The 27492-nt window shown below is 46.0% G+C and overlaps 1 protein-coding gene across 5 annotated transcripts in view; it reads left to right on the forward strand.

Moving 5' to 3' along the window:
- The first annotated feature begins 1697 nt into the window (after nt 1–1697).
- Nucleotides 1698–27492, forward strand: part of EXOC1 (exocyst complex component 1) — a 139592-nt gene continuing 113797 nt past the window's right edge. For all 5 annotated transcript variants that reach the window (XM_073583566.1, XM_073583568.1, XM_073583567.1 and 2 more), the window contains exons 1-3: nt 1698–1830; nt 24957–25101; nt 26757–26887. In XM_073583566.1, coding sequence (XP_073439667.1) covers nt 24978–25101; nt 26757–26887 — 255 coding nt within the window. In that variant the 5' untranslated portion in view covers nt 1698–1830; nt 24957–24977. The remainder of the gene's footprint in view (nt 1831–24956; nt 25102–26756; nt 26888–27492) is intronic.

The following is a 27492-nucleotide window of genomic DNA, read 5'->3' on the forward strand; positions in this document are numbered from 1 at the left end:
TTGTCGTGGCTGCCGAGGCCTGCTGTAAGCTCCGTGGCTGCCATCTTGGTCCTCTCGTGTGAAGCGCAGGATTTTCTAAGGGTATGTGCACACGTTGCGGATTTGGCCCTGCGGATCCGCAGCAGATTCTCCTGCGGTGTACAGTACCATTATATTCTATGTAAAACAAAAAACGCTGTGCACATGCTGCGGATTATTCCATGCAGATTTGCTACGGTTTTGAATCCACAGCATGTCAATCCTTTGTGCGGATTCCGCAGCGTTTTTACACCTCTTCGATTATCGAAATCCGCAGGTGTAAAAACGCAGGAGAAAACCGCAGAAAATCTGCAGGTAAAACACAGGTCATTTTACCTGTGGATTTATCAAAATCTGCGTTGAAAAATCCACAGCAGAATGCGCAACGTGTGCACAGACCCTAATATCGAAACATTGCAGTATATGGAACAAGCGATGGAATGACTGCAGGTATTGCGTTCCCTAAGGCTAGGTTCACACTTCAGGCTTTTTGAATCCTGCGTCCTGCAGTGCCCCGTCGCATCGCCGGATCCAGCATAAAATGTGGAAAACACATGCACCGGACGCCCGATCCGGCACTCATAGGCTTCCATTATACAAAAAGCCGCATGATCCGGCATCATCTGGTTTTGAGCCGCAGGCAAAAAACGTTACATGTAATGTTTTTTCCAGACGCCGCACCGTCACTTTTTGACGGATCCGGCAAAAGTCGGACGCGCCGCGTGTCCATGAGGCACCAATGTAAGTCAATGGGAAAAAAAAACGGATCTGGCGAGACACATCGCCGGATCCGGTTTTACAAATTTTCGCCGCAGGGCGCCGTTTTCAAAAAGCCTGAAGAGTGAAAGTCGCCTAAGGGGAGTAAGAAACAGAAAAATAAAATAGCAAAAGTATAAAAGTCCAGAGGTGTGAGCCAGCCTCCTTTTCTGAGTACATATATGTGGCATCGCCGTGTCCGTCAGGCTCTGCTCCATCAGGATATCATACTGCACAGTAATCCCTTAGGCCTGTTTCACACTTCAGTTTTTAACCATCAGTCAAAATCCGCTGTTTTTGCAAAAAACAGATTCGCCATTTTTTTGGCGGATCCGTTTTTTTCCACATTGATTTGCATTACCGGCGGATCTTGACGGATGGCCATCCATTGGATCTGGTTTTTGCGGATCCGTCAATTTTTTTCCATCCGCCAAGATGCCTGGACGGACCATTTTTTTTCCACCATTTTGGCGGATTTTAACTGCCACAAAAAAACTGAAGTGTGAAACAGGCCATAGCCGCCTACTATCTGGAGACGCACCGCCCTAAAATATGTGATGAAAAGCAATGGAACGCCGCCGCGGCACCACTGATGGGGAACGACCACAGTCCTGAACTGCGCCACCATGTAGGTCACAAGGCCAGCACCAAGAACGGAACCCAAAAAGCAGCAGCAGAACTGCACTCTTATTTCACCTCATCAACGGTGTCGTTAAATGCTACAACCTGCCCTGCAACAAGAGACACGCGGGAAAGAAAACATTTATGGCAGGAGGAAAACATGAAAGAACAAAACATGAAGATTGTCTGCGGTTGGGAAGGGGTTAATCCCCCATCAGTGATAGCGCTGCATGATACTGGGGCAGAGCACACAGTCTCACTTGTCCTCGGTGTCATTGTGCGCGCGGATGAATAAAGTTTTCTGGTTTTGAATGTGTTTCTTCTTCCTCTCATCGCTGTGTGCTCCCTTCCCCGGCTCTGGTGTCATGTGACTGGAAGTGGCAGGAAAGCCGAGGAGAGAGCGCGGTGACGGCGGAGGGGCCTCGGTGGTTTCCGGTGAGTGGCGGCGACTCTGATTCCTGTGGACCGTCGGATATCCGTGTTTATACACCCGGGGTCTTATTAGCGGAATAAAGGGGGTTTTCCTAGTGAGGCCTCTCCGTGCACTCTACCAACACCATCACCACAGGCTGGCAGCCTGCACCACCACAGACAGGTCAGCCATTGGGCTGCTGCTTTATATGCTGCCGGCCTGTGGCGACGGTGCTGACAGCTGCCGGCCTGTGGCGACGGTGCTGACAGCTGCCGGCCTGTGGTGACAGCTGCCGGCCTGTGGCGACGGTGCTGACAGCTGCCGGCCTGTGGCGACGGTGCTGACAGCTGCCGGCCTGTGGCGACGGTGCTGCCGGCCTGTGGCGACGGTGCTGACAGCTGCCGGCCTGTGGCGACGGTGCTGACAGCTGCCGGCCTGTGGCGACGGTGGTGACAGCTGCCGGCCTGTGGCGACGGTGGTGACAGCTGCCGGCCTGTGGCGACGGTGCTGACAGCTGCCGGCCTGTGGCGACGGTGCTGACAGCTGCCGGCCTGTGGCGACGGTGGTGACAGCTGCCGGCCTGTGGCGACGGTGGTGACAGCTGCCGGCCTGTGGCGACGGTGGTGACAGCTGCCGGCCTGTGGCGACGGTGGTGACAGCTGCCGGCCTGTGGCGACGGTGCTGACAGCTGCCGGCCTGTGGCGACGGTGCTGACAGCTGCCGGCCTGTGGCGACGGTGGTGACAGCTGCCGGCCTGTGGCGACGGTGCTGACAGCTGCCGGCCTGTGGCGACGGTGCTGCCGGCCTGTGGCGACGGTGCTGACAGCTGCCGGCCTGTGGCGACGGTGCTGACAGCTGCCGGCCTGTGGCGACGGTGCTGACAGCTGCCGGCCTGTGGCGACGGTGGTGACAGCTGCCGGCCTGTGCTGACAGCTGCCGGCCTGTGGCGATAGCTGCCAGCCTCTGTCGATGGTGGTGATAGCTGCCGGCCTGTGGTGGTTGTGGAGGCATGGGGGTTCAGCGGGCACCCCAGTTCGCTAGCCTAAACTGCATGGACCAGGGATCGTCCCACTGAACGCCCGCTCTTCCTTTAACATGAGCATTATGCTACCCAGACAACGCAGGGTGAGGGTAAAACCGTGTGGCAATACTTTATTGAACCACAAATCAGGCAGATAACACATGGAACAGTCCCAACAAATGGGATAATGGTAGCTGTTACTTCAGAGCTCCCATGGTTTGGTACCCCACCTGTGGCACTCCCACAGAGAGGAGGTAACAACAAGTGTAACAGTCCATTGAGGTACAAGGCCAGTTGACCTGAGGATCACAACCTGGCTTCTCTGAACATCTCCATGGAACCAGGTGACTGGCGGGTCCCAATTCTGGCTTTCTCCAAGCATATCTATGGTTCAATGATGGTCAGTGGAGCAGATCTGTATTCTTCCAGCTGGGGCCGAGAACCTTTAGACTGTTTTCTGTACAACGATAGATCCATGTCCCTCGTAATGGAGCCATGATGTATTGGCAGCAGTCCTGTAGGATCCCTTGGATGTTTGCAAGTCTTGGCAGAATCTCTGTCTCTCTCTCTCAGTATCTGTTTTTCTCTCTGTGTATACCGAGGCATGTAACCTATTTTTATTCTTAATAAATGTCCTTCATTCCAGCATCACAGATAAGGGGAAGAATGGTGACGACCAAGTCACCTCGTTTGATTATGTAATTTATTTGCATAGATTTTACTTCTCTCTTTTAAAAATCAACAAACTATCTTGGCTACCCAATGTATAATTAGCATATCACTAGTCATCAAGGATAAGAGAACACTATGTAATATCAAATATCAGCTTACGTGTCAATATTCCAGGCTTACACAAACAAAAGTCTGTTTTCTTGACCAGCCAGGAAGGAATGCTTAAATTCTTCTTGGTTTGCTTAAAATAGATGTCTGGTTAATTATAATACAATGCTGTGTCTCCACAGTGGTGATGGCTGCCGGCCTGTGGTGGTGATTAGAAATGAGCGAATTTGATCAGGTCAGGGCTTATTCGGTAAACTAAAGCGCTTACCGTATAATATGCAGAGAGAACCCAGCTTCGTGGATTGCTCCGGCTGATCAGTCATGACCCATGCATGGAGAGCCCAACAAACAGGTCATCCATGCATGTGTCGTGATTGTCACAAAGCCGCGACACATGCAGTTGCGGAGCTGAACAGCTGATCAGCCGGAGCAATCCAGGACGCCGGGTTTCCTCTGCGTCTTATTCGGTAAGTGCTATAGCTTGCCGAATAAACCCTGACCTGATCAAATTTGCTCATCTCTAGTGGTGATAGCTGCTTGCCTATGGTGCCATAACCTGTGCCCTGCACTGACCAGAGGCTAATGCCCAGGTGCCGCCCTGCAGGTTGCAGCTTTTGTATACTCCCCATCAGTCGTCGGGGCGTTCACACGTTGCAGTTGCCAGCGGTTTTTCCTCTGTTACTATATAGTTGTGTTCTCCTGTGCACTGATGATCATTGGATCTGTGCATCGTACTCTACAGAAGTGGTTCATCTATGGGGCCACGTATGTAGGAACGGCTCGTCAATCAGGTCAGGTGAGCAGATCGGCAAGAGAACAAATGTTATGCATTACTTGCTCCCCAAAGTGCACCCAGCGTGTCTTAGAGGATGATACTGGGAACGGAGGTGCCACATTACCAGAGCTAGCAAGACCCGGTGCTATCCAATGTGTCCTCCATCTTTTCTGTACAAGCCTGAATCAGTAGGGGGATATTGGAGCCACCATTGGGGTGACATTGTGAGAGCATAGGATGTGTAATACTGAGAACTTGATGCTACCTCGATACAAACTGGGCCTCAAACGTAGCATTCAGACATCAATGTTTCCTGTACATGTTCTAGCCATGGTTTTTGCAAAACACATACCAACTATAGTTTATGGGGCACATGTCCTCTGTTTTTGCAGGCTTTGTGGATGAAAAACAAAAATACATCTCTAGATACATCCATTTTTCATCCAAACTCTTCAGTGCAAGTGTATGGGTCTGAAAAAACTCGGCCACCACACGGATGCCACCCGACTGCTGTCCGTTGTATGCCGGCATACGGATGCCATTCGACTGCCGTCCGTTGTATCTGACTATATTATAGACACTTGAATATAAGAGAATTCTAATGAACATTATGGGTGGAAACAATCAATGTAAATCCAAAAGATAAAAATATCCCATAAAGCCACCATAATATAGAACAAATATGGATAACTGCATTACTTTAGTCAAAAAAACAAGAGGGACAGGCAGTCATAAAGTCCGAAAATGTACTGACATCTTTATTAAACATATAATAAAATTCTACAGACAAAATAGGGCTAAAAGATGGAAACTGAATGATCCCAGCATCAAGAAAACTTGCCCAGGGTGGGTATGCCTATAAAGAGATGTGTCCACAATAAAGTAAGTGCAGAATATTACATGCTATAGGTAAGTATCCACACGAAGGTACATATAATATATCCCATGCTAGAAATCAATGTCCATAATAAGATAAGTACAGTATTTTGCATGTAATAGCCACAATATTGTACAAGTAAAGTAGCAGGGGAGGAGTTTTCCTTACACAGCACAACGATCACATAGTGATATGGGTAAATACCTTATATGACGTGGAACAGCTTCCAGGAGCTATATATATACACTCACTGGCCACTTTATTAGGTACACCATGCTAGTAAGGGGTTGGACCCCCTTTTGCCTTCAGAACTGCCTAGATTCTTCGTGGCAGAGATTCAACAAGGTGCTGGAAGCATTCCTCAGAGATTTTGGACCATATAGACATGATGGCATCACACAGTTGGCGCAGATTTGTCGGCTGCACATCCCTGATGCGAATCTCCCGTTCCACCACATCCCAAAGATGCTCTATTGGATTGAGATCTGGTGACTGAGGAGGCCATTTGAGTACAGTAAACTCATTGTCATGTTCAAGAAACCAATCTGAGATGATTCGAGCTTTATGACATGGCGCATTATCCTGCTGAAAGTAGCCATCAGATGTTGGGTACATTGTGGTCATAAAGGGATGGACATGGTCAGCAACAATACTCAGGTAGGCTGTGGCGTTGCAATGATGCTCAATTGGTACCAAGGGGCCCAAAGAGTGCCCAGAAAAAATTCCCCACACCATGACACCACCACCACCAGCCTGAACCGTTGATACAAGGCAGGATGGATCCATGCTTTCATGTTGTTTACGCCAAATTCTGACCCTACCATCCGAATGTCGCAGCAGAAATCGAGACTCATCAGACCAGGCAACGTTTTTCCAATCTTCTACTGTCCAATTTCGATGAGCTTGTGCAAATTGTAGCCTCAGTTTCCTGTTCTTAGCTGAGAGGAGTGGTACCCAGTGTGGTCTTCTGCTGCTGTAGCCCATCTGCCTCAAAGTTCGACGCACTGTGCGTTCAGAGATGCTCTTCTGCCTACCTTGGTTGTAACGGGTGGCAATTTGAGTCACTGTTGCCTTTCTATCAGCTCGAACCAGTCTGCCCATTCTCCTCTGACCTCTGGCATCAACATGGCATTTCTGGCCACAGAACTGCCGCTCACTGGATTTTTTTTCTTTTTCGGACCATTCTCTGTAAACCCTAGAGATGGTTGTGCGTGAAAATCCCAGTAGATCAGCAGTTTCTGAAATTCTCAGACCAGCCCTTCTGGCACCAACAATCATGCCACGTTCAAAGGCACTCAAATCACCTTTCTTCCCCATACTGATGCTCGGTTTGAACTGCAGGAGATTGTCTTGACCATGTCTACATGCCTAAATGCACTGAGTTGCCGCCATGTGATTGGCTGATTAGAAATTAAGTCTTAACACACAGTTGGACAGGTGTACCTAATAAAGTGGCCAGTGAGTGTATATATATATATATATATATATATATATATATATATATATACACACTTGGTGTGTGCCCGATGCTATCGCATCGGGAGGGCAGTAACATCGCGCTGCACTTCTGTGCAGTCACAACCGGTAGGAAAGACAGTGTTTTGCAATCAGAGGGTGGCCGCACCCAATCTCCAGCACATGCCTCAAGCCGCGGTCTTTCCTGCCAGCTGTGACTGCACGGAGGTCGGTGGGCAGGCAGCGTCGGGATCCGGCGCGTGTAGTCAGGCAGTGGGTCCTGGCGGGGGTCCGGCGGCGGCATCCCTCTCATTACTCCCCCCTTATTACACCCTCACATTATACCCCCTTCATTACACCCCTTTCACAACCTCATGATCGCAGAGGCGGCCTGGATCCAAGCAGCGGCCGGGATCGCAGCGGCGGCCTGGATCCAAGCAGCGGCCGGGATCGCAGCGGCAGCCTGGATCCGAGCGGCAGCTGTGATCCCAGCAGTGGCATGGATCCGAGCAGCAGCTGGGATCCCAGCCACAGTCGTTATCGCAGCGGCGTTTGGGATCGCAGCTGTGTCCTGGATCCGAGCGGCAGCTGGGATCCCAGCGGCCATCGGGATCGCAGCGGCGTTCGGGATCACAGCTGCATCCTGGATCCGAGCGACATCACTCGGGTGTTCCAAAATGGCGGTCGGCGTATTTCCGGTGCGGCGCAGTGGATTGTGGGATTCGGGGACATCCAGACGGAAGTGGCTGATGGACAATTTAAGGCATATATATATATAATATATAGAAACAGCAGCACCCTGTGAATGCCAAGACATATGATGTCAATGGAAATAACAACTTCCAAATGCTCTGTCCCTCAGCAAGATGTACTTACAAAAGCGAAGGTTCTTAGCGCATAAATTTCGCCAATTCATGTGAGCCCGTCAACCGCGGCAAGGTGACACTTCTCTGACGGGTCCTGTCTAAACCTTTCCATATCCTACTGTATATGCCACTTTCAGGTTAAAAAAACCTACTATAATGGACAAACGTCTCTCCTGGGCTGCAAGCCTCCAGTTTGAATGGGCAAGTAGAAATGGTTGAGAACACCTGCAGGTTAATGGGAGGAGTGCAAGTGCAGGGTGCTGCTGTGTCTTTTTCATATATGTTTTGCAGTCACTGCAGCTTACACCTATTCACACTTAGGATGTGCTGGTCAGGTTTTTTTGTATAGCTATTTTGGGGGTGTGACTCCCTCTGCTCTGACACTTGCACTCCTCCCATTAACTTGCAGGTGTTCTCAACCATTTCTACTTGTTTGTCCATTATAGTAGGTTTTTTTTTAACCAGAAAGTGGCATATACAGTAGGATATGGAAGGGTTTAGACAGGACCCATCCGAGAAGTGTCACCTTGCCGCGGTGGACGGGCACACATGAATTGGCCAAATCATGCGCTAAGAACCTTGGCTTTGGTAAGTACATCTTGCTGAGGGACAGAGCATTTGGAAGTTATTTCCATTGACATATGTCTTGGCATTCACAGGGTGCTGCTGTGTCTTTTTCATATATGTTTTGCAGTCACTGCAGCTGCACTGCAGCTTGCTATTCACACTTAGGAGGTGCTGGTCAGGTTTTTTTGTATATGTGTGTGCATACATACATACATACATACATACATACATACATACATACATACCTACCAAGAGTTTGGACACACCTTCTCATTCAAAGAGTTTTCTTTATTTTCATGGCTATGAAAATTGTAGATTCACTCTGAAGGCATCAACACTATGCATTAACACATGTGGAATTATAGAATTAACAAAAAAAAGTGTGAAACCACTGAAAATATGTCTTATATTCTAGGTTCTTCAAAGTAGCCACCTTTTGCTTTGATTACTGCTTTGCACACTCTTGGCATTCTCTTGATGAGCTTCAAGAGGTAGTCACCGGAGAAGGTTTTCACATCACAGGTGTGCCCTGTCAGGTTTAATACGTGGGATTTCTTGCCTTATAAATGGGGCTGGGACCATCAGTTGTGTTGTGCAGAAGTCTGGTGGATACACAGCTGATAGTCCTACTGAATAGACTGTTAGCTGCATTTTTCTTGCCATAATACAAATTCTAAGTAAAGAAAAACGAGTGGCCATCATTACTTTAAGAAATGAAGGTCAGTACCGTATATACTTGTGTATAAGCCGGCCTGTATAAGCCGACCCCCCCCCCCCCCCCCTAATTTTGTCACAAAAAACTTATTGACTCGCGTATAAGCCTAGGGTGGAAAATGCCAAAGTTACTGGTAAATTTCAAAAATAAAAATAGATACGAATAAAAGTAAAATTGAGACATTAGTAAGTTAAATGGTTTTTGAATTTTTATTTAAGAGAATAACGTTAAACAAGCACTGTAAGGCTGTGTGCACACGCTGCGGATTCCGCAGCAGTTTTAGCTGCGGTGTACAGTACCATTCATTTGAATGGGAAAAAAAAAACCGCTGTGCCGACGCTGCGGAAAAAACCGCGCGGATTTGCTGCGGTTTTGAATCCGCAGAAAGAATTGCATGTCAATTCTTTCTGCGGAAACCGCTGCGGGTTCCTATCTCCACCATTGTGGAGATAGTGAATCCGCAGGACCAAACCGCAGGCAAAACCGCAGATAATCCGCAGGTCTTTGGACCTGCGGATTATCTGCGGTTTTTGCAAAATCCGTGCGGATTAATCCGCAGCGGATTCCGCAGCGTGTGCACGTACCCTAAGTGGAAAAGAGGGTCAACAAAAACATTATGGTAACAACAATAACTTTAAAAGTACTAAAACCTTCGCTCAATCTAAAACACAAAAAATTTAAAATCCTTCAAAGTCACTGGATTCCTCATCTGTATGTCCAAACAGAGCTTCAGTTTGTAAGAGGTTATCAGCATAGACATTGTCATCATCACTGAGTTGATCATCATCGTCACTGCTGTCAGCTTCATACAAAGCGCTATCTTCACTGCCATTCATAGCATTACTAATGCCACATTTCTTGAAGGCGCGTTGCACCATGTCCTCTGGAATCTCTTCCCATGCATCACGAACCCACTTTGCTATTAATTCTATGTCCGGCTTCATCAGATTTCCAAGTTTTGTCAGTCGGGCTTGACCAGATAGAATCCGTTCATGCCACATCCTCCGCACAAGGTCTTTGAAAGGTTTATTTAAACACATCTAGGGGCTGCAATACAGATGTAAGTCCGCCTGGAATAACCGCCAAAGTAACATGAGAAGACTTTTCCAATTTTTTTATGTCATCAGATGTGTGGGCTCTGAACATATCCCAAACCAAACTAGCAATTATAGTTTTTTCTTTAAGGCTGCTCCTGGTCATCCATTCCAAATTTCTTCCAGCCATTATTTGGTTCCATCTTCATCCATCTAGCCTTTAATATGAGCATGCACTGTATCTCGTGGTGGAAATTTCACCTTTTTAGGCAAGGTTTTTCTTTTAAAAATGACAGGCCACAGCTTAGTTCCTTTAGCCAAACATGAAAGAATGACTGTGAAATGATTTTTTTTCATTTCCTGTGGTTCTGAGTAAAATAGTTTTGTCTCCCATATTTGCCACAGTTCTGTTGCTTGGAAGATCAAGTCATAGGTGTTTCATCCATATTTCCAATATCCCCCAGGTCATAGCTATGGATCCTTCTTTGTTTTATGATGAATGAATGGAATGAAATCACTTTTTCATCAAGGTCTTTTGGCAACTTCTGTGGAATCTTTGTTCTTTGCCGCAAACATAAGCCAAATCTATTCATGAAGCGGGTACACCATCCTGCTGATGCAACAAAATTTTCAATTCCTGGTGCTTTTATATTGGTCTTCTTTAGCCATTTGAAGGGCACGTAAGCAAATTCCCAATTCGTGTTACGCAGTAACCATTTTGACGACACTTCATAACCCATTTATGCAATTCGGTCTCTAGAGCCTCATATGACTCCTTCGAACCACGTTGAGCTTTTTTTGCTTTTGGAGTCTTTTCCAAGTCCGCTTTCATTTTCCGCCACTCCCTCACTTGCTTTTCGTTAACACAAAATTCCCTACTTGCAATACTGTTATTGCTTTCTTCTGCTCTTGACACAACCTTAAGTTTGAAAGCAGCTTCGTATGATCTGCGTTTTTGTTTTGTCCAGGATTAGAAGTATTGGGATCCATTTCTAATGGGATAAAAAAAAAGACTTTAAAAAAGAAATCCATACCATAGCGATTAAATTCTCAAAATACGGTACGTATTGTATAACCAAGACCAGAGATACGGTATACCAGTACGTATACTGGTGAACAACTGGCTACGTCGATGGTGCCGTCAGCAACTATTTGGATTTCTGGATCACGGAGTGAACTACTTATACCATGGACTACTTGCTAGAGATGGGGTGCACCTTACGAAGACTGGAAAGCATGTATTTGGAAGTCGCCTTGCTACACTTGTAAGGAGAGCTTTAAAGGGAAGGTGCCGCAATTTTATATAATTTGCAAAAAAATAGTAAGTAACAAAACATGTTGTTTCAGCAAATGTTGTACTAACCAGGATTTATGGTTTGTTTGTAATAATGTTTTAATGTAGCCACTGGGCGCTGCCATCTTGATTTGCAGATCTGTGGAGGACTCATACAGTCTGCAAATATGGCCGTCCCTGCACATAGGAGACTGCGGTCGGCTCCCGACCCCACATTGCAGCCTCATTAGCAGTGAACTGGGCACGCCCCTGTGGGCTGCACCATTCACTGCTGTAGGTGTGGCTGGGCGCCATTTTACTGTAGCCCAGTGCTATCTGCTGAGCTCCACTTACCCTCTATCACAGAACCACTTGTGGCATAACAGGTCCTGTGTTGTGAGGAGAGGCTGAAGATATGGAGAAGGTGGTCAGCAGAGGAGAGAAGCGCTCACTGGAGCCGGAGGATGGAGAGTGGTGAGTGCGGGTGACTTTCTTCTATGCTCCTCTGTCCTGCTACTCCAGGCTCGGCCCTGTGCTTCCTGCTCTACTGTGTTCTTCTGCTTTGTCTCCGCCTCCTCACTCACAGCCCCAGTGATCTCCGGTAATCTGACACCTTCCCTTTTATGAGAGCTTTTATGGCTGTCTGAGGAGGATAGTGACTTATACAGCCCATAGTCTAGTGTATGGGGGGGGGGGGCTGGAAGTTTCACCAGTGTGGGCATATCTGTAATACTGTCTCGTGTGATACTGCCTGCTGAGCCGTGTATCTAATCCTATCCTGTGTGATACTGACTGCTGAGCCGTGTATCTAATCCTCTCCTGTGTGATACTGTCTGCTGAGCCGTGCATCTAATCCTATCCCGTGTGATACTGACTGCTGAGCCGTGTATCTAATCCTATCCTGTGTGATACTGCCTGCTGAGCCGTGTATCTAATCCTATCCTGTGTGATACTGACTGCTGACCCGTGTATCTAATCCTCTTGTGTGATGCTGTCTGCTGAGCCATGTATCTAATCCTATCCTGTGTGATACTGACTGCTGAGCCGTGCATCTAATCCTCTCCTGTGTAATACTGACTGCTGAGCCGTGTATCTAACCCTATCCTGTGTGATACTGACAGCTGAGCTATGTATCTAATCCTCTCCTGTGTAATACTGACTGCTGAGCCGTGTATCTAACCCTATCCTGTGTGATACTGACAGCTGAGCTATGTATCTAATCCTCTCCTGTGTAATACTGCTGAGCCGTGTATCTAACCCTATCCTGTGTGATACTGACAGCTGAGCTATGTATCTAATCCTCTCCTGTGTAATACTGACTGCTGAGCCATGTATCTAACCCTATCCTGTGTGATACTGACAGCTGAGCTATGTATCTAATCCTCTCCTGTGTGATACTGACTGCTGAGCCGTGTATCTAACCCTATCCTGTGTGATACTGACTGCTGAGCCGTGTATCTAACCCTATCCTGTGTGATACTGACTGCTGAGCCGTGTATCTAACCCTATCCTGTGTCATACTGACTGCTGAGCCATGTATCTAATCCTATCCTGTGTGATACTGACTGCTGAGCTGTGTATCTAATCCTATCCTGTGTAATACTGACTGCTGAGCCGTGTATCTAATCCTATTGTGTGATGCTGTCTGCTGAGCTGTGTATCTAATCCTATCCCGTGTGATACTGACTGCTGAGCCGTGTATCTAACCCTATCCCGTGTGATACTGTCTGCTGAGCCGTGCATCTAATCCTCTCCTGTGTAATACTGACTGCTGAGCCGTGTATCTAACCCTATCCTGTGTGATACTGACTGCTGAGCCGTGTATCTAATCCTATCCTGTGTGATACTGACTGCTGAGCCATGTATCTAATCCTATCCTGTGTAATACTGACTGCTGAGCCATGTATCTAATCCTATCCTGTGTAATACTGACTGCTGAGCCGTGTATCTAACCCTATCCTGTGTGATACTGACTGCTGAGCCATGTATCTAATCCTATCCTGTGTAATACTGACTGCTGAGCTGCGTATCTAATCCTCTCTTGTGTGATACTGACTGCTGAGCCGTGTATCTAATCCTATCCCGTGTGATACTGCTCTCCTGAAATACTCTGTGCTGCTGTCACCCTGCTGGTTTTGTGTGAGATCTACATGGTGGTATTGTGTAAGATCTATATGGCGGTATTGTGTATGATCTATATGGCGGTATTATGTGAGAACACTATGGCAGTATTATCTGGTGAAAGGGGACCCATTCTAGCGTGGTTCTGGCTGAGCCCCTGCACATGGGTCAGGGGTAATAGGTGCAGTCAGGGGAGGGCTGGTGAGGCAGTGAAGAGAGGGGTCTCATTTTTATCGTTACTGTATGGCTACATTTCCCCCATCCTGCTTCCCAGCGTCACCCCGGACTGCGCCTGTCGCCTCGCTTTCACACATCGCCAGGACAGGATCTGAGGAGGGGAATGGCGTCTTTGCCTGCAAAGTCTGGATCAGGCTGATTGATGGCCGTTCTGATCCAGACTTTACATGCAAAGACAGTCAGTAACTTTGCAGGCCCCATCAAAATGGCTGCTCACTGTGTCCCTAGATGTCATAGGTTTTTGTGCCAGATTTCAGTAGCTGCTCCCCCTAGTGTTAACAAGTGGAAATGCCAAACTTTTTAAAATTATTTTTCATATTTTGCAAAATTAAAAACAAATGATAATATTTTTTAAGAAAATGTAAACATTAATTCTTTACATTTTTTTCAATTGCTGAAAAAAATTTTTTTGGATGGCACCTTCCCTTTAAACTAGAACAACATGGGAAGGGAAGCAAAAGACCAGAAAAAGCCATACACCTGACAAATGCTATTGAGAACTCTGCTATTAGAAGTGGAAAGGAAGAACAAAGATGAAAGAATCTAATTAATAAAAATATTGGAGAAAGAGAAACCAATCACAAACTAAAATGTTTCTATACTAATGCACAAAGCATGGGCAACAAACAAGGAGAATTGGAACTACTAACACATGAAAAGAAATATGATGTCATTGGAATCACTGAAACTTGGTGGGACAATACACATGATTGGAATACAAGACTAGAAGGATACAACTTATTTGCAAGAAACAGACTTGATAAACGAGGAGGGGGTGTCGCATTGTATGTTAGAAACGCGTATATCTGCACAGAGATTGAAGCTTCAGAGACTGGGAGTTCTGTGGAAACTGTTTGGGTAAGAATACAAGGACAGAACAATGTAAAGGACACCATTGTAGGCATTTACTACAGGCCGCCTGTGCAAGCTGAAGATATGGATGAACTCTTTATGCATCAAATGGCCAAGTTCTCCAAAAAATATGACATAGTTGTCATGGGAGATTTCAACTATCCAGACATTTGTTGGGAATCTCGCTCAGGCAAAACTAACAGGTCAAGGAAATTCTTATCCTCTCTTGCTGACAACTTTATCTTCCAAAAGGTAAGGGAAAAAACAAGGGGAACTGCTACCTTGGATCTAATCCTTAGAAACAGGGAGGAAATGGTTGAGGAGGTAAAAGTGGCTGGGACCCTAGGAGGTAGCGACCATGCTATTTTAGAATTTTGGATAACTAGAGGAGGAAGACCTGTGAAGACTCAGACGTCAAAGTTAGATTTCAGAAAGGCAGATTTTAAGGGATTCAGAAAGAGAATTGGAGGGATCCAATGGCTGGATATCCTTAAGGACAAAAATGTCCAGGAAGGATGGGAAATCTTGAAAAATGAAATTCTCAAAGCACAGTTGTTAACAATTCCGAAAAGAGGGAAGAATAGGAAGCATTTAAGGAAACCAGGATGGATGAACACAGAACTTAAGCACATGCTAAAAAGGAAGAAAAAAATGTTTATAAAATGGAAAGAGGGAGGCATATCTAAAGAAGAATATTATGCTGTCTGCAGAACCTGCAGGGCACAAAGCAGATTTTCTAAAGCTGAAAATGAATTGAGGCTTGCAAGAGATGTCAAAAGAAATAATAAAGGATTTTGGGGATATGTCAAAAGTAAAAGAAAAGTCAAAGATGCTATAGGATTTTTACAGGATGAAAATGATGAAATGGTAAGACAGGATGTTGAGAAGGCTGAACTTTTAAATTCCTATTTTGCATCTGTTTTCTCTCAGAAAGGAAATGTAACATCAACTGTTACTCACTGTCCTATTAAGGGAATAGAAGAATCCAGGATATCTATAAACAGAAAGATAGTGAGGAAACACTTAGCTAACCTAAATGAATTCAAGTCTCCAGGTCCAGATGAATTACACCCCAGAGTACTGAAGGAGATAGCAGAAGAAATTTTTGAACCCCTCTCCATAATCTTTGAAAATTCTTGGAGAACAGGAGAAGTGCCAGAAGACTGGAGAAGAGCAAATGTTGTTCCTATCTTCAAAAAGGGGAAGAAGGTGGACCCAGGCAACTATAGGCCGGTGAGTCTGACTTCTATACCAGGAAAGATCTTTGAACAAATTATTAAACAACATGTATGTCAATACCTGGATAAGAATGAAGTGATTAAACAGAGTCAGCATGGGTTTGTAACTAATAAGTCATGTCAGACTAACTTAATTTCCTTCTATGACGGTATCACTGATTGGGTGGATCAAGGAAATGCTGTAGATATAGTATATCTTGACTTCAGCAAAGCATTTGACAAAGTCTCTCATACAATCCTTATTGAAAAAATGACTAAGTATGGAATGGACAAGGCAACTGTTAGGTGGATTCATAACTGGCTTAGTGATCGGACCCAAAGAGTGGTCATAAATGGCTGCACATCCAGTTGGAAGAATGTCTCAAGTGGGGTACCACAGGGCTCTGTCCTGGGCCCTGTATTGTTCAACATCTTTATCAACGATTTAGATGAAGGAATTGAGGGTAAACTGCTTAAATTTGCTGATGACACAAAGCTAGGAGGGATAGCTAATACTAGAGAAGAGAGAGAGAGGATTCAAAAAGATTTAAATAAACTGGAGAAGTGGGCAGCAACTAACAGAATGGTTTTTAACAGGGAGAAATGCAAAGTACTAAATCTGGGCAATAAAAATGAAAAAAGCATATATAGAATGGGAGGAATAGGGCTAAGTGACAGCACATGTGAAAAAGACTTGGGTATACTAATAGATCACAGACTGAATATGAGTCAACAGTGTGATGCAGCAGCAAAAAAGGCAAATGCAATTCTAGGATGTATTAACAGAAGCATACAGTCTAGATCACGTGAAGTCATTATTTCCCTCTACTCCTCTTTGGTCAGACCTCATCTGGAATATTGTGTCCAGTTTTGGGCACCACATTTTAAAAAAGACATCAACAAACTGGAGCAAGTTCAGAAAAGAGCGACCAGAATGGTGACCGGTCTGCAAACCCTGTCTTATGAGGAAAGGTTGCAGGATTTGGGAATGTTTAGTTTGCAAAAGAGAAGACTGAGAGGAGACTTAATAGCTGTCTACAAATATCTAAAGGGCTGTCACATTGTAGAAGGATCAACTTTATTCTCATTTGCACAAGGAAAGACTAGAAGCAATGGGATGAAACTGAATGGGAGGAGACACAGATTAGATATTAGAAAAAACTTTTTGACAGAGTGATCAATGAGTGGAACAGGCTGCCACGAGAAGTGGTGAGTTCTCCTTCAATGGAAGTCTGCAAACAGAGGCTGGACAGACATCTGACTGGGATGATTTAGCGAATCCTGCTTTGAGCAGGGGGTTGGACCAGATGGCCCAGGAGGTCCCTTCCAACTCTACGATTCTATGATTCTACTCAGCAATGCTTGGGCAAAGCAAGGGGGCTCCAGATTGAATCATGAGCCCCATATAATGCTCCATAAAGTTCATGATGTGCCCCATAAATGCTCCATACAAAATACGCCTCGTATAATGCTCCATAAAGTTCATGATGTGCCCCATAAGATGCTCATACAAAATACGCCTCATATAATGCTCCATAATGTTCATGATGGCCCCATATAATGCTCCATAAAGTTCATGATGGGTTCCATAAGATGCTCCATACAAAAATGTGCCTCAAATAATGCAGCACAGTGAATAATGGTGGCCCTATAACATGCTCCATAATAACATATGCCCCTTATAATGCTGCACAGTGATTGGTGGCCCCTTATAATGCTGCACAGTGATGGGTGGCCCCTTATAATGCTGCACAGTGATGGGTGGCCCCTTATAATGCTGTACAGTGACTGGTGCACTGTCATATTGTCATATTGCACAGGTAGTGAAAGCTGCCTCTGCCTCTATTAAAAAAAATAAAAAACAAACAAACTATATACTCACCTCGTCGCTGCTGCTCATCAGCGTTGCCGGCTCTGCAGTGACCAGGCAGAGGGTGCGTGCTAACTACGTCATGGCGCCCTCTGACCTGAACGTCACTGCCAGAGGACGCAAGACAGCAGAGCGACGTGGAACGGGGGACAAGTGAATATGGCTCCCCCCGTCATACTCGCCTCTCCTGGCATGTCTCTGTAGCCCCCCCGTGCTTGTTCCATGTTCTTGGTGCCGTTCTTTCTGCGGTCACGTGGTACCGCTCATTAAACTCACGTATATGCGCATATTCATGAGTTTAATGAGCAGTACCACGTGACCGCTGAAAGGAAGAACAGCGCGCCGAGAACATGGAACAAGCACGGGGGGGCTTCAGAGACATGCCAGGAGAGGTGAATATGATCTCCGACAACCTCCACTCCCCCTCCCCGGCCGACCCCCGGTATGACTCGCATATAAGCCGAGAGGGGGACTTTCAGCCCCAAAAATTGGGCTGAAAATCTCGGCTTATACGCAAGTATATACGGTTGGTCCAAAAAATTGGGAAAACTTTGAAAGTGTCCCCAAGTGCAGTGGCAAAAACCATCAAGCTCAGATTAGAGACCAGGTCAATGCCACACAGTTCTAGCAGCAGACACATCTCTACAACAACTGTTAGGCTGAGTTCACACGTTGCATTTTTTTGCGTTTCCGCGGCGGTTTTAACCGCGAAAACGCGAAAAATAAGCATTCCATGCATTCCTATGGGATTCCGCAATGCTGTGCTAATGCTGCGGTTTTTACCGCGGCGGAATCGCTTTGCGGTAAAAACCGCAGCAAGCTCATTAATTTTGTGGAATCGCGGCGATCCCGCACCCATAGGAATGCATTGTTCCGCTTACTTCTCGCATGTGGCTGTGCACACCATGCGAAAAGTAAGCAGAACATTTGCGGATGGTACCCACGGTCCGGAGGAGAGGAGACTGTCCTCCGGGCTTTGGGTACCATATCCCTGTAAAAAAAAATAGAATTTAAAATAAAAAATATTGTTATTCTTACCTTCTGACGTCCCGCGCAGCCTTCCCACCTCTCTCCACGCTCTCGTTCCCAGTAATCTTTTGCGAAAATGCCCGCGATGGCGTCCTTTCTCGCAGGATCGCGAAGTCTCGCGGTCATTCGCGCGACATCGCGATCCCGTGAGAACGGACGTCATCGCGGCCATTTTCGCAAAGGATTACTGGGAACGGCTGCGCGGGACCTCGGAAGGTAAGAATAACACCATTTTTTTTTTTTTTTTTTTTGCATTTTATCTTTTACTACTGATGCTGCATAGGCGGCTTCAGTAGTAAAAAGTTGGTCACGGTTGTCAAACACTGTTTGACGAGTGTGACCAACCTGTCAATCAGTTCTCCAAGCGATGCTACAGATCGCTTGGAAAACGCTAGCATTCTGCAAGCTAAGTACGCTTGCAAAACGCTAGTTTTTCCGTGGGAAAATCGCGGGAATTTAAAATGCGATTTTCCCGCGGAATGGAATTCCGGAATTCTCGCGGTAATTTCCGCGAGAGTTCCGGTACGTGTAAACTTAGCCTTAAGAGGAGACTTTGTGCAACAGGCCTTCATGGTAAAATAGCTGCTAGGAAACCACTGCTAAGGACAGGCAACAAGCAGAAGAGACTTGTTTGGGCTAAAGAACCCAAGGAATGGACATTAGACCAGTTTCTGTGCTTTGGTCTGATGAGTCCAAATTTGAGATCTTTGGTTCCAACCACCGTGTCTTTGTGCGACGCAGAAAAGGTGAACGGATGGACTCTACATGCCTGGTTCCCACCGTGAAGTATGGAGGAGGAGGTGCTTTGCTGGTGACACTATTGGGGATTTATTCAAAATTGAAGGCATACTGAACCAGCATGGCTACCACAGCATCTTGCAGCGGCATGCTATTCCATCTGGTTTGGTTTAGTTGGACCATCATTTATTTTTCAACAGGACAATGACCCCAAACACACCTCCAGGCTGTGTAAGGGCTATTTGACCAAGAAGGAGAGTGATGGGGTGCTACGCCAGATGACCTGGCCTCCACAGTCACCAGACCTGAACCCAATCGAGATGGTTTGGGGTGAGCTGGACTGCAGAGTGAAGGCAAAAGGGCCAACAAGTGCTAAGCATCTCTGGGAACTCCTTCAAGACTGTTGGAAGACCATTTCCGGTGACTACCTCTTGAAGCTCATCAAAAGAATGCCAAGAGTGTGCAAAGCAGTAATCAAAGCAAAAGGTGGCTACTTTGAAGAACCTAGAATATAAGACATATTTTCAGTTGTTTCACACTTTTTTGTTAATTCTATAATTCCACATGTGTTAATTCATAGTCTTGATGCCTTCAGAGTGAATCTACAATTTTCTCTTTGAATGAGGTGTGTCCAAACTTTTGGTCTGTGTGTGTATATATATATATATATATATATATATATATATATATATATATATATATATATATATATATATATATATATATATATATATATATATATATATATGTATATGTATATGTATATGTGTGTGTGTATTTTGAAGATTTTTTTTTTTTTTTTTAAAGCTATGTGTACAGTGTGTTAGTTTACAATGCTGTATTAACATGAGTTTTTACATGGAGAGAACTGCTCTATGTAAAACCTCATGTTAAACTCGCATTGCATATGGATTGCAAACACATGTCATACGGAAAAATCGCTCGGAAATCGCATTACACTCGCATAGCACTCAGCCGTTTTTTTGGTCAAGAAATTGGACTGTTTTTTTACTCGCAAATGTGGATGAGCCCTTACCGATATTTTCACACATGAGTGAACGTCTGCGTGAGGCCTACGGCTGTGTTCAGACGGCCATTGTAAACCGCAGATGCAGAAGTGCCTGGTGCTGTGTGCCTGTCTGCAGAGCTGACGAGGGAAGGAGGTGCCTGCTGTTTATACCAGGCTGCTCTGTTACACCGCTCCGTCATACTCACCCGACCTCCGCTCCTGCGCCGCAGCCAGCCTCCGCTCCCACACCGCAGCCTCTCTCCACCCGACAGCCACTGCGATCACCTCTGACGGGCTTGCGCCAACGCCATCCCTGCATGCAATGCGTATGCGCCATAGGCCGCGCCTCCCTGCTGCTTCTTGTGCTCTGGCTGTGCCCTGACCCGGAAGCACCTTCGGACCAATGGCAGACCAGACAGGGCTATATCAGGCCACTTCCCCCTGAGGGAGGTGCCTGATCGTTGTGTTACCTTGCACACTGGGCCCTGCTTCCTCCTGTGCTCTCTACAGTCTCTCGGTGCTGTCCTCAGTGTTTCCTGCAGCAGCCTCGCAGTCTGTCTTCCGTGTTCGCTAACAGTTATTCTCAGTCCTGCTCCAGTATTCCTGCTTCCTCCATCTCCTTCCTCCGGTGTTCCTGATCCATCCTGTTCCAGTCCTGCCATCCCGTTCCAGTCCTGCCCCCGGTATTCCTGTTCCATCCCGTTCCAGTCCTGCCCCCGGTATTCCTGTTCCATCCCGTTCCAGTCCTGCCTCCTGTGTTCCTGTTCCATCCTTTTCCAGTCCTGCCGTAGTCTACTCCAGTCCTGCCTCTGGTGTTCCAGTTCCATCCTGCTCCAGTCCTGCCGGCCTCCTTTATTCCTGTCTCCTGTGTTCCAACATCAGTTCCTCCACTTTCCAGTCTATAGTCTTACTCCATTCCTGTCTCCTGTGTTCCAGCCCTGTTCTGTCATCTACACTTCAGTCCCACTGTCCTACTCCTGTCCATGCTGAGCCGCCTCTCTCTGTATCGGCTACCGTGGTACTCGAACCCCTGGGCGTGCTCCTAATGGTCCCTGTATAGGGGTTGGTTCCACCTGGCAGCTCGCCCGGGGCCCCTCGGTGCCACGGCCCAGAGGGTCCACTCCTGGAGATTCCGGCTCCTGACCGCCCACGCTAACACTGTACATCATACCATAGTAAAGCAGACCTGAGGTCTTAGTGAAAAATCGCCTGTGTGAACTAGCGCATAGGCTAATATTGGGTCCATGTGCTGTCATATTCGACGTGGGCTGAAAAAACGTTCATGTGAATTCATCCTTAGGCCTCATTCAGACATGACTGTTTTTATCATAAGTAAAAAATGTTCTCATTATTGTAGGTGTTTTGGATCCCATTTTCATCAGTGTTTGGTCCTTATGTCAGTTTTTACCATTGTTTTATCAGCAATTTTTCACGTATGGAAAAAAAGATCCTGCAGATCTTCTCCTGTCCACTGCAATGTTAATCACGGCCGGCAGAGGACTGTACTCTGGTGCCATCCCTGTGCTGTCAGTCATTTCACAGACATATAGGCTTGGAAGGATAATTCATAACTCTGATCAACTATGGACAAGTCTCTGATTTTTTTTTTGCGGACAGTTGGTGACGTGAGCAGCCACGTAGACTACAGTCATGGCCAAAAGTTTTGAGAATGACACAAATATTATATTTTCACATGATCTGCTGGCCTCTGGTTTTTATGTGTGTTTGTCAGATGTTTTTATCACATACAGAAATATAATTGCAATCATATTATGAGTAGCAAAAGGTTATATTGACAGTTAGAATGAGTTAATGCAGCAAGTCAATATTTGCAGTGTTGACCCTTCTTCTTCAGGACCTCAGCAATTCTCCCTGGCATGCTCTCAATCAACTTCTGGATCAAATCCTGACTGATAGCAGCCCATTCTTGCAAAATCAATGCTTTTATTTTGTCTGAATTTGAAGGTTTTTGTTTGTCCACCCGTCTCTTGATGATTGACCACAAGTTCTCAATGGGATTAAGATCTGGGGAGTTTCCAGGCCATGGTCCCAAAATCTCTATGTTTTGTTCCCTGAGCCATTTAGTTATCACCTTTGCTTTATGGCAAGGTGCTCCATCATGTTGAAAAAGGCATTGTTGATCACCAAACTGCTCTTGGACGGTTGGAGAAGATGCTCTTGGAGGACATTCTGGTACCATTCTTTATTCATGGCTGTGTTTTTAGGCAAGACTGAAAGAGAGCCCATTCCCTTGGCTGAGAAGCAACCCCACACATGAATGGTTTCAGGATGCTTGACAGTTGGCATGAGACAAGACTGGTGGTAGCGCTCACCTGGTCTTCTCCGAATAAGCCATTTTCCAGATGTCCCAAACAATCGAAAAGGGGATTCATCAGAGAAAATGACTTTACCCCAGTCCTCAGCAGTCCACTCCCTGTACCTCTTGCAGAATATCAGTCTGTCCATGATGTTTTTCCTGGAGAGAAGTGGCTTCTTTGCTGCCCTCCTTGAGACCATGCCTTGCTCCAAGAGTCTCCGCCTCACAGTGCGTGCAGATGCACTCACACCTGCCTACTGCCATTCCTGAGCAAGCTCTGCACTGCTGGTAGCCCGATCCCGCAGCTGAAACACTTTTAAGAGACGGTCCTGGCGCATGCTGGTCTTTCTTGGGTGCCCTGGAGCCTTTTTGGCAACAAGGGAACCTCTCCTTGAAGTTCTTGATGATGCGATAGATTGTTGACTGAGGTGCAATCTTTCTTGCTGCGATACTCTTCCCTGTTAGGCCATTTTTGTGCAGTGCAATGATGACTGCACATGTTTCTTTAGAGATAACCATGGTTAACAGAAGAGAAACAATGATGCCAAGCATCAGCCTCCTTTTAAAGTGTCCAGTGGTGTCATTCTTACTTAATCATGACAGATTGATCTCCAGTCCTGTCCTCATCAACACCCACACCTGTGTTAATGGAGCAATCACTGAAACGATGTTAGCTGGTCCTTTTAAGGCAGGGCTGCAATGATGTTGAAATGTGTTTTGGGGGATCAAGTTCATTTTCTAGCCAAATATTGACTTTGCAAGTAATTGCTGTTAAGCTGATCACTCTTTATAACATTCTGGAGTATATGCAAATTGCCATTAGAAAAAATGAAGCAGTAGATTTTGTAAAAATTAATATTTGTGTCATTCTCAAAACTTTTGGCCATGACTGTATAGTGGGTATATATTCTACCCGCTAAAGCACCACAATTGTTTTTTTTTTTTTTTTTTTTTTAATTTCATCCTTAGAGTGGTGCTACTAATATAAGTTCCCTGCACCTAGTATTATACTTACCAGCCGCCTTCTTCAGTAGGGATGAGGGAACGTGCTGGGATAAGGTGTTATCTGAGCATGCTCTGGTGCTAACCGAGTGTCTTCTGCGACCTCAAAATATGTTCAAGTCCCTGCGGCTGCATGTCTCCAGGCTGTTCAGCAGTCACAACACAAGCAGGGATTGTCTAGCAGCCGTAAGACATGCAGCCGCGGGCATGCGAACATAGTTTTCAAGCACGCTGAAGACACTCGGTTAGCACCCGAACATGGCAGATAACACCTTATCCCGGCACGATCGCTCATCACTAGTCTTCAGCTCTTCCCGGCGCTGCTCTGGTTCTGCAACGCCATCTTGTGACTGCAACTTCTGGCTGACCAGGAGTAACGGTCACAAGCTCTCAGCGCCAGTCTATGAGATCCTCGTTCTGGCTCTCATAGACTTACATTGAGCTGTGACTTTCGGATCACATAACAAACACTGGAGCGATCTATAGGTCACAAGCTGCTAAAGACTGACCGAAATGGCTCCAAACAGAAGAAGACGGTGGCTGCTAAGTATAAGGGTGTGTGCACCCTGCGGATCCACAGCAGTTTTTGCTGCGGTGTACAGTGCCATTATAACCTATGAAAAACAAAAACCGCAGTGCCCACGGTGCGGAATTTTCCGCGCGGATTTGCTGCGGTTTCAAAACCGCAGCATGTCACTTCTTTGTGTGGATTCCGCAGCGGATTGCCATCTGCTCCATGACAGGTGTCAAACCGCAGGGGAAAACCGCAGATAAACCGCAGGTCTTTTGACTTGTGCATTTAGTCAAATCCGCGCAGAAAAATCCGCAGCACAATCCTCAGTGTGCACACACCCTAAGACTAGGTGCAGGCAGCAGTGAAACACAGACTGAACGCAGCCTTGGAGGGATAAACTATATGCATCGAAATTGTAGGTCAATCTGAGCTCAAAAAAGCAGGCACACCATGATGACGCAGCTTCTCAGATAAGTGGGTGCATGGCTGCCCAGTCACTCCAGGGACTATAATATAGGAATGATCTGCCCTGGAGGTCGGAGGAGTCGGACACCCAGCAGCTGATAGCTGCTCCTACAGCAGACGGATGGAAACAACGACCATCACAGCTCCATGCATTGTGTAGCAGCTTTCATCAAGTCCTGTACTTTATCTCCTATTCATTTATGACAACTTTTTTGCTTTAAGCTTCTTTTGACAACCATGTGTGCCGACCATGTGTGCAGGTTATCAGTCTGGTGTAGATAAAAAAAAAACAGCCACTTGTGCTGGAGCCTTCATGCCGATCCTTGATTCCTTTAGTTTAGTCTTTCCATAAACTCAATCGTTTCCCATGATGTACTTTGCCTCCAATGTGATTAGATGCTTTTTCTCATACTAGGGTGACTTCGGCAGCAGGAAGATGACTGCCATTAAGCATGCCCTGCAGAGGGATATATTCACCCCTAATGATGAGCGTCTGCTGAGTATTGTCAATGTCTGCAAAGCTGGGAAAAAGAAGAAAAACTGTTTCCTATGTGCCACCGGTAAGGTAGTGGAGGATGCGGCATCTTCTAGGTAGTGCAAGCGGCTGAATCAAGTTCCCGTTTTGTACATATAGTGATATAATCTCCTCTGCAAAAAACAGATAACTGAGAATCTCATAAACTGAAAGTAAAGATTAAAGATCAACCATAAGGCCGGAGTCACACTACCGTAGAATATGGACGAGTGCTATGCGAGAAAAATCACATAGCACTCGGCCCCTGTTAATGTATGGGGCAGCTCACATCACTGTATTTTTTTCTCAGGCGTATTTGAAGTGCGTTTAAAATCACAGCATGCTGCGACTGTATGCAAATATCATCGAAAACTTGCCAATGCAAGGCTATGGGTGCGAGAATAACCACACGGAACATTCATCTAGCTTGTGACAAATACGCACACATTTTCCTCATTTTAACCCATTGAGCAAATTAATTCAGTGGGGAAAAGCCAGTGAGAAATGTAAAGCCATATGCATGTCATACGGATACATAGGTGCGAAAAAATCGCATCATTAGCATACGGAGAACACTTGTGCGATACTCAGCAGGGAAACTCGAACAAAAAGCACAGAATGACAAAGGTGCAAAAATACCTTGCAATAAGACATATAGCAGTAATTAGCAAGTGCTGATAAAAGGTAATTCAGCAGGGAAACTCGGACCGGTTCCCCCCCCCCCCCCCCCATACGTTTAGTGTGACGCCGGCCTAAGACGGCTTTCATCACCCTGGAATCATTGGTGCTGTTATACTGATTACAATCTGACAGTGTTTGTAGGTTACTGTGCACAATCCTGCTGACAGGTTCACTTTAAGATCTATTACCATGACCCAAACTTATCGTACAAATTTTTGGAGCAAATTACGCCAACTAATATTTGGATGGTGTGAGGCTGCTGCTGTTGAATGGGGGTGCCTGAAACTGTTATTTGGGCCACTGTGTGGCTGTTTTTGTAACTCCCAAAAACTATAGTGGAGATAACTGATGTGGCCATTTTGTCTATTCTCTGGAGTTTGGGAACAGAGAAGCTGAGGAACCCCATTTTCCTAATGAGTGTCAGTCCTGGAACTCGAATGACCACCTGTCTGACATTTCAGCATAAACTGCTCTTAAGGGGGTTTTACACTAAGCGATATCGCTAGCAATATCGCTAAAACGTCACTGGTTTTGTGACGTTATAGCGATATTGCTAGCGATATCGCTATGTGTGATACTTACCAGCGACCGGCTCCCCCGCTGTCCATCGCTGATCGCGCGAGAATGTCCGGCTCCATTTCTCATCGGGCGCTTCCTGCTGAGACTTCCTGCTGTGACGACGAGCGACGCGTGGAGGCGGGCGGGAGGACGCAGGATCGCTGTGTGTGAAAGGTGAGTATCGTGCGCTGCGTCGCTGCTGCATCGCTGTGAGATCTTTCTGTATGACAGCTCACTAGCGATCATTTAGCGATGCACCAGCGATCCTGACCGGGTCGGATCGCTGGTTGGATCGCTGGTGCATCGCTAAATGTAAAAGGGCCTTTATACCCAAAGTGTGTGAGATGGGAAACAGCCTTGAGATTTTTCTAGTATGAATTTGGCTCTGAGACCTGAAAGTTGTGACATTTTGATGTAATTCATTTCAGTATGGTAGTTAATGATGCCCTTCTATTTACCCAGTGACGACAGAGGGGCCGGCACAGGTCAGAGTGGTGAAGGTGAAGAAGTCTGATAAAGGGGACTTCTACAAGACGCAGACGGCATGGTTACTCAAAGACTTGTCTATGGTGGATGCCAAGGATGCTCTTAAAGTAAGTGATGTGTGATATGCAGGAATAGGAGGGGGCTACAGTTCTTTATCAAGAATTACAAATAAACCATTCTGGGACCCGTGGGATAATGGGATTTTCCCATGAACAAAGTTAATTTTAATGAATAGAGCTTGTAAAAAAATAATTTCTACAATTGGATGTGTTTAAATAAAATGTTTCTGTGCTGAGATAATCTTATAAATGTGCCCCTGCTGTGTAATGGCTGTGTCTGATCGTGCAGGGACATGGTCTGATCATACCATAGCGCCTGGGCAGGGGAGACAGCAAAAGAGAATATACAGGATTGCAGCATGGGATCGCAAATTATTCTTTCTTTGAAGTAAAACATTGTTTAAAGACAGGCATGGAAAATTTTTACCTCCAAAAAAGAATCAGCTGTGATCCCCTGCTATAATGTCTGTATCCTCTCTTTTGCTTTCTCCCCGCTGTGGTATGATCAGACCATGTTCCTGGACGGTCAGACACAGACAATACACAGTACACCTGTGTGATTTTGGTGTCTGACAGTCACAAAGAGAGACCGTTTTCCTAAACGATTACGTTTACCAGCAAATACTTACATAACCTCACTGCTTCGTCATTGG

Source organism: Dendrobates tinctorius, unplaced genomic scaffold (genome assembly GCF_039654945.1).
Source record: "Dendrobates tinctorius isolate UK_male_01 unplaced genomic scaffold, ASM3965494v1 ptg000079l, whole genome shotgun sequence".
Classification (NCBI taxonomy): domain Eukaryota; kingdom Metazoa; phylum Chordata; class Amphibia; order Anura; family Dendrobatidae; genus Dendrobates; species Dendrobates tinctorius.